The sequence below is a fragment of the Choloepus didactylus genome, chromosome 7 (genome assembly GCF_015220235.1).
Source record: "Choloepus didactylus isolate mChoDid1 chromosome 7, mChoDid1.pri, whole genome shotgun sequence".
In the NCBI taxonomy this organism is placed as follows: Eukaryota; Metazoa; Chordata; class Mammalia; order Pilosa; family Megalonychidae; genus Choloepus; species Choloepus didactylus.
In genome coordinates, this window is record NC_051313.1 from 91,578,703 (window position 1) to 91,587,041 (window position 8,339).

At 36.1% G+C, this 8,339-nt stretch overlaps 1 protein-coding gene across 1 annotated transcript; it reads right to left on the reverse strand.

Moving 5' to 3' along the window:
• Positions 1-1,809: 1,809 nt before the first annotated feature.
• On the reverse strand, positions 1,810-2,232 carry LOC119540654 (histone H3.3C-like). Its single transcript, XM_037844666.1, has one exon. The coding sequence runs from the start codon at positions 2,230-2,232 to the stop codon at positions 1,810-1,812; it is 423 nt and encodes a 140-aa protein (XP_037700594.1).
• Positions 2,233-8,339: the final 6,107 nt, after the last annotated feature.

Genomic DNA, 8,339 nt, shown 5'->3' on the forward strand with positions numbered 1-8,339 from the left:
TCAGTTTTACTCACTGCTGAGTTTCTGGTATTATCAAATGCTTGATCTAGCTTTGTGCATTTAATAAATAATTAAAAAATATGATATTGACTGGGTATTATTTTGAAGTGCTCATGACCTATGGCAATATTAAAATATTTCAAACTGACAAAAATATCACTCCAGTTGTCATTAGAACACAATGAGTTAGAACTCATATACTTTTCTATGGTATTTAGGTTATTTTATCTGCTGGGGATGTTGTTTGTTTAAATTTGTATTTGGTTTTATATAATCTGTATTCTTCTGAAATTACTCTTTTTTCTTTGTTTGTTGAAATAATTCAAACTTATAGAAAAATTGAAAGAATGGTAGAAAGTAGGTCCATATGCTTTTGCCCATTTTAAATTTGCTTGATCTTTCTCTCTTGATATATATGTGCATGCATAATTTTTTGAACCAGTTGAGAATAAGTTGCAGCATGGTGCCTCCTTACAACTAAAAGCAAATGTACTTTTGTACATAACCACAGTCCAATTAGTGGTACTGCAACCAGCTTGAATTGACTTGTAAGGGCCAAAATGTGCACATCTCTTTGAAACTTTCCTCAGTGATTTCACATTAATAGCTTGAAATTGGCCTTTGTGGGATTATTTACACCATGGAAATTGGTACATGCTACAAATCAGGGCTTCCCCACTACTACCACCAAAGGGCTGGTTTATCAGCATAGTACTGAATCAATCAGCAAATTAACATTGCTACAATACTACCATAACTCAGAGATCTTGTTCCATTATCAAACTCAATAACATCCTTTATAGTAGCATAAAAAACCAAGAAGTAACTTTTTTTTAATTTTTGCAATCTAGAATCATATCCAGAATCATGTATTGTCTTTAGTTGCCTTGTCTTTTTAGTATTCTTCAATCTGAAACAATTCCTCAGTTTTTTCCTTGTCTTTTGTAATCTTGATATTTTTGATAAGTGTTTACCAATTAATTTGTAAATTATCTCACACTTTGAGTGTATCAGTGGTTTCTTTCTAATTAGATTCAGTTTATCCATTTTGTCAGGAACCCACAGAACTAATACAATTCTTCTCAATGAGGCTAATATGATGTTAAGTTGTCCTATCACTGGCAATATTAACTTTAATTACATGGTTAAGGTGTTGTCCATGAGGTTTCTCATTCTGGCCAATGAAGTTTGAGCATAAGTGACATGTGAAACTTTCAGGATAGAACATTTAACTGTTAATCCAATACTTTCTAGAGCTTTATCTTTCCTTCTGGTCCATTAAATAGCAGAATCATCCTTTTTTGTAGTTTAATGTATTTTAATAACAAAGTTATAGGAACAGCACAGAAGACAGACAACATTAAAAACATGTACTTGCATGTAGGACAACTCGGTTAGAAAAGTATAGTGAATGGATGGAATCTACTGTACAATAAAAATGCTTCAAACACCATTTAGTTGCCATCAATAAGAAATTTACTTGTTTTAAAAAAATCCAAATGCTTGCATATTCAGAAAAATTAAACAGGTTTATTAATAATTGTTATAAAGTTGAACTGTTGAAACATGTTCATTGAAGCATTTGACTTACATTAATTCTTTATGTTCCTGCATTTATTTTCAAAAATTCACACACAAATGAAAATGGAAAAACTGCCAGTACCTGATTTCTGTCCCTTATTTTTCCATTCACAATCATATACTTGGGTACCTTTTGACCCCATGGAAAAAAAATATCTAACGTTCAGAACTACCAATAACAGAAAGAAGAAGAAAAAAAATTTTTTTTTGAGAATGAAATGTTTCCTATCAAAGTGGATTCTTAAGCACTTTCTCCATATATGTAGTGTGCAGCTGGATGTCTTTTGGCATAATTGTTACATGTTTGGCATGGATAGCACACAGGTTGTTATCTTCAGAAAGGCCAACCAGGTAGGCCTCATTTGCCTCCTGCAAAGCACTAATTGCTGTGCTCTGGAAGCACACATCTGTTTTGAAGTCCTGAGCAATTTCTCTCACCAGACGCTGTAAGGAAAGTTTGCTAATCAGAAGTTCAGTGGACTTCTGATAACGCCTAATTTCACCAAGTGCCACAATAACAGACCTGTAACGATGAGGTTTCTTCACCCCTCCAGTAGAGGGCACCCTCTTGCGAGTGGCTTTTGTAGCCAGTTGCTTCCTGGGTGCTTTACTGCTGGTTGATTTGCAGGCAGTCTGCTTTGTACAAGCCATGGATGGTTTAGAGACCTCCTTACTTACCCCACTTCTCCTTCGGCTGAAGCTCGGAGAGCTAGAGGTGGCGCTGGTGTTAGAGAGCAATAGCCAGAATCATCCCTTTAAAAACATAAATCAGATTCTTTTATTTCTCTATTCTAAACTCTTTAATGGTTTTTATTCTTATTCATAGTGAAAGCCAGAACCTTACATTTTCTGTCCTTCCACTACTCTCTCCCTCACACTCTGCCCAGGCTCACTGACTGTCTTGTTCTTTTAACATGGCTAGCATAGACACACGGTTCTGGTTTGCTAAAGCTGCCGAAAATGCAAAATACCATAAATGGATTGGCTTTTATAAAGGGGATTTATTAGGTTACAAATTTACAGTTCTAAGGCCATAAAAGTGTCCAACAAGATGATACCTTCACTGAAGAAAGGCCGATGGTGTCTGGAACACGTCTGTCAGCTCAGAAGACATGTGGCTGGCATCTGCTGGTCCCTTGTTCCCAGGTCCTGGTTTCAATATGGCTTTCTCCAGAATATCTCTCAGGGCCTCTGTCTCTTTTTGCTTCTCTCTCTCAGTTCCTATGCATCCTTGCTTGTTCTCCCAGGATGTTTCTTTTTAAGCATCTGGGGTCCTTTCTTAACTTCTCCAGGGCAAACTTGGGGCATCATCTCTTAGCTTAGCATCTCCAGCATCTCATTTCAATGGCTGTCTGCATCTCGAAGCATCAGGGTCTGTACTGGCCCTGAGCTCTCTTAAGGACTCTAGTAAACTAACTAGACCTACCTTGAATGGGCAGGGTCACACTTTCATGGATTAATCGAATCGAAAGTTCTCACCCAAATTTGGGTGGTTCACACTCCATGGAAACAAATTAATGAAAAGATCCCACCCACAATAGGTCTGCCCCCATAAGATTGCATTAAAGAACATGACTTTTTCTGGGGTACATAGTAGATTCAAACCAGCACACACACTTCAGGGCCTTTGGAATGGCTATTTCCTCTTCCTGGGTGACTTTTCTTCTAGACATCCACAAAGGTTATTCCATCATTTCTTTTAACCTCCGATGGCATCTTAATAGTGAGGCCTGCTCTGACTCCTTACATAAAATAGTCATCTTCATCTAACTCTCATTCCCTTCTTTCCCTATAAACCTTATCCTGATTTATTATTATTTTTTTCCTGTGGCATTTATCACTAACTGGTTTACTTTATATTATTTTTATATATTTATTTTCTGTCCATCTATATGGGAAACAGTGCCTAATTATGCTTGGAATATAGTCCATGCTCAGTGAATATTGGTCTAAGGAATTATTCAGGTTTGCTAATGCTGCTGTTTTGCAAAACACCAGAAATGGGTTGGCTTTTATAAAGGGGGTTTATTTGGTTACAAATATACATTCTGAAGGCCATGAAAATGTCCAAATAAAGGCATCAACACAAGTATACCTTCACTGAAGGAAGGCCAATGGCATCTGGAAAACCTCTGTTAGCTGGGAAGGCACATGGCTGGTGTCTACTGATCCCAGATTGTGTTCCAGCTCCACTCTCAGCTCCTGTGCATTCTTCAAAGTGTCTCTCTAGGCTGCAACACCTCCTTCTGTCTATGAACTCTTTTATAGGACTCTAGTGATTCAATTAAGACCCACCCTGAGTGGGTGAGGTAACACCTCCATGGAAATTATCCAAAGTTCTTGTCCACAGTTGATTGAGTCACATCTCCATAGAAACAATCAAAGGATTCCAATCTAATTAACACTAATATGTCTGCCCCCACAAGATTGCATCAAAGAACATGGCATTTTGGAGGACATATTACATCCAAACCAGCACAGGAATGAATTTCCTTTTAACAAGCAGAACTACACTGCTAAAACAATCCAATAAGTAAAGAAAAAACTATGTTTTATCTGACTATGTTTTCTCAAAGACATATTCCAGTGGGTTAATAAAATCATTGAAATGATTTTCAAAATGTAAGTTCAAATTTATAGTTTGTCAATAACATCTAATTTACATTGTATTACTTAATTTTGAAAAATGTATTCTTAAATTATAGCTTTAAAATATCTAGCACTGTAATATTTGTTATAATATGATTGTTTCAAATGGCACTAGAAGTGTCCTAAGTGACCTATATTTATTTGCCTACCTAATTAATACTCTGTTCTTCTATAGTGTGTTAAAACCTCAAAATAATGTTTGCTGAGGCTGCCAAGGTAATCAATGTTGCTTGTTTTACTTTTCTCGATTCCCTGTCTCTCTAGTTCCCCCTTCCTCTATGTATAGAAAAACATCAATATGGTAAAGCTTTTCAGGGCTTACTTAAACCACAAGACTTTGACTTTAGAATATATTATTACAGCTCTAACACCAACTTCCTGTTTATTGATGGACATTACTGAATAGCAAATATTGACTATGCGATCTGCAATTTCTCTTTTGTCTGGAGCAGGAGACTCCTCTTCAATTGCCGTTTTGTTCATAATTTTCTCTCTTCAGTAGCTTTTAGAACATATACAACTTTTGAAAAGTCTTTCAATTCAGTCAATACTCCTTTTATTGATTTATGTTTAACCCTTAAATTCACTGGACCTTTACTTTCTATTTTTAAAAGTCCTATTTATTATCTCTCCTGACCCATTCCTATTATAGCAAATACAATATATTTCATATATTTTTATCTGCACCCAAAATCTCTGAAAATTATAATTGAATGTCAATCACCATATGACACTTTACCTTTTGGATTTTTCCTGGATGTGCCAGGACCACTCAGTAAAACTCCAGTACTTTGAGTTGTGCTCCAGTCCTTGAACTTCTACTCTGTCCTTTGGTGATTTTGTCCTGTCTCATAGTCTTAAATATTATCTACATGCTTCTAACTAGCAGTTTGTGATTCCAGCTCAGACCTGTCTCCTGAACCATCTGGACTTGTTTATCCACCTGACAATTGGATGCCTCTACTTTGATGACTTAAGAGACATCAGACATTTAACATGTCCACAACTGAACTACTGTGTTTTCCCAAACTTGCCCTATAATCTTCCTATCTTGGTTGATAGTAATGTTATCCTTTCCTTTGTTCACACCAAGATTTGTGGTTATCCTTGACTCCTTTACACTCAACCTCTGTGTATACCCCACATCTAATATAGCACAGATTATCACATACTTACTGGCATGTAACAAAACAACAAAAATTTATTATCTTAAAGTTCTTGAAATCAGAAGTCTGAAATGGTTTTCACTGTACTAAAATCAAGTGTCAGCAGGATTGCATTCCTTCTGCAAGCTCTAGGGGAGAACTTGTTTCTTTGCCTTTTCCAGTGTCTAGAGGTCACCTGTATTTCTTGACCACTCCTTCCTCCATCTTCAAAGTCAGCAGTATAGCATACTCATATCACTCTCTTTCTAACCTCTGTTTCCATCTTCACTTCTCTGACTCTGATTCTCCTGCCTCAGTCTTATAAAGATTCCTGTGTCTAAATTGGGCCCACCCAGATAATCCAGAATAACAATCCCATCTCATGATCCTTAATTTAGTAACATTTGGAAAGCCCCTTTTGCCATATAAAGTAACTTATTCAAAAGTTTTGGAGATTAGACATAGACTTCTTTCTGGGAGGGAGTATTCTACCTCCAATACTCTTATCTATGCAGACATATAGAATTCAACTCCCTCTTACCCTATCCACTGGTAAAATTAATCCTAGCTGCCATTATTTATTACTTGTAGTACTGAGATAACTTCAGATTAGTCTCCTTGCTTCCTGTACAGTCTACTTTCAATCCAGAAACCAGAGTGACTCTGTTAAAGTATAAACTTATTGCCACTGGTCTGTTGAAAACCCTTCAATGGCTTTCCATTTTACTCAATAAATTCATTACTGCAAGTTTCTACAAGATCTTCCCTTTCCCCTTTCTCCTTTTTACTTTCTGAACCTATTTCCTATTATTTCCCTTCTCATTTGACCATATTGGTCTCCTTGTTGTCTTATAAAACTCCCAGTATAATCCATTTTAGGATCTGGACACTTACTGTTTTCTCTGCTTGGATTCTTCTTCTTTCAGATATCTACAAGGCTAAGTCTTAAATGTCCTTCAAGTCTTTCCACAAATATCTCCTTTTCATTGAGGTCTCCTCTTTAATCCTGATAAAAACTACTTTAACTTCCCCAACCCACTTTACTTTTTTTTTTTTTTTTGTACTTTAAACAGCTTAATTCATATTCACCCTTTCCAATTACATTTTTAATTAATTTTTTTTCAATTTTTAGAACATTTTCATTACTCCAGAAAAGAAATAAAAACAAGAAAAAGGAAACTCAGAACCTCCCATACCCCTAATCACACCACCCTCTATTATTGATTCATAATTTTGGTATAGTACATTTGTTACTGTTGGTGAAAGAATGTTAAAATACTACTAACTATAGTGTATAGTTTGCAATAGGTATATATTTTTTCCCTATATGCCTCTCTATTATTAACTTCTAGTTATAGTGTCATATATTTGTTCTAGTTCATGAGAGATATTTCTAATATTTGTATAGTATTCACGGACATTGTCCACCACAAGATTCACTGTTTTATACATTCCCATCTTTTAACCTCCAACTTTCCTTCTGGTGACATGCATGACTCCAAGCTTCCCCTTTCCACCACCTTCACACACCTTTCAGCACTGTTAGTTATTCTCAGAGCATGCTACCATCACCCCTGTCCTTTTCCAAACATTTAAGTTCACACTAGTTGAACATCTGTTGATAATAAGCAACCGCTCCCCATTCTTTAGCCTCATTCTATATCCTGGTAACTTATATTTCATGTCTGTGAGTTTACATATTACAATTAGTTCATATCAATGAGACCCTGCAATATTTGCCTTTATGTATTTCACTCAATATAGTGTCCTCAAATTTCTTCATCAACCCATTTCTTTTAAGATGGTTTTGTTCACACACCATACATTCTGTCCTAAGTAAACAATTGTTGGTTCCCTGTATAGTCACGTATTTATGTATTCAGCACCATCACCACTATCTATATAAGGACATCTCCATTTCGTCCGCAAAGATGGAGAAGAGTCAACTAAGGCAGAGAGGAAAAAGAAAAGAAAAAGAGAGAAAAACAAACAAACAAACAAATAAAAAACAAAAGTTGATAGCTAGAAAGTGACAAAAGGAAAGACAGCATTAACCTAAAGTAGAATAGAGTCAGACCATATCACCAATGCCAGGAGTCCCATATCCTTCCCCTATTCCCCATCCCACATATGCATTTAGCTTTGGTATATTGCCTTTGTTATATTAAAGGAAGCAAAATACAATGTTTCTGTTAACTAGAGTCTCTAGTTTGCATTGATTGTATTTCCCCCCCAATCCAACCCTGTTTTTAACACCTTGCAATTTTGACATTCATTTGTTCTACCTCATGTAAAAACATATTTGTACCTTTTATTACAGTCGTTGAGCACCCTAGGTTTCCCTGAGTTACACAGTCCCAGTCTTTATTGTTTGTCTTTTGTTCTGGTGTCCCACATGGTCCCAGCCTTCCTGTTTCAACCATATTCACAGTCATCTTTGTTCAGTGTACTTACATTGCTGTGCTTCTATTTCCCAAAATTGTTTTCCAAACCTCTCACACCTGTCTTTTCCTTTCTGTCTGCAGTGCTTCCTTTAGTGTTTCCTGTAGAACAGGTATCTTGTTCACAAACTCTGTCATTGTCTATTTGTCAGAGAATATTTTAAGCTTTCCCTCATATTTGAAGGATGGTTTTGCTGGATATAGAATTCTTGGTTGGTGGTTTTTCTCTTCCACTATCTTAAATATATCACCCCACTTCCTTCTTGCCTCCATGGTTTCTGTTGAGAAATCCGCACATAGTCTTATCAAGCTTCCTTTGTATGTGATGGATCGCTTTTCTCTTGCTGCTTTCAGGGTTCTCTCTTTATCTTTGATGTTTGATAATCTGATTATTAAGTATCTTGGCATAGGCCTATTCAGATCTATTTTGTTTGAGATATGCTGCCCTTCTTGGATCCATAATTTTATGTCTTTCATAAGAGATGGGAAATTTTCATTGATTATTTCCTCTATAATTGCTTCT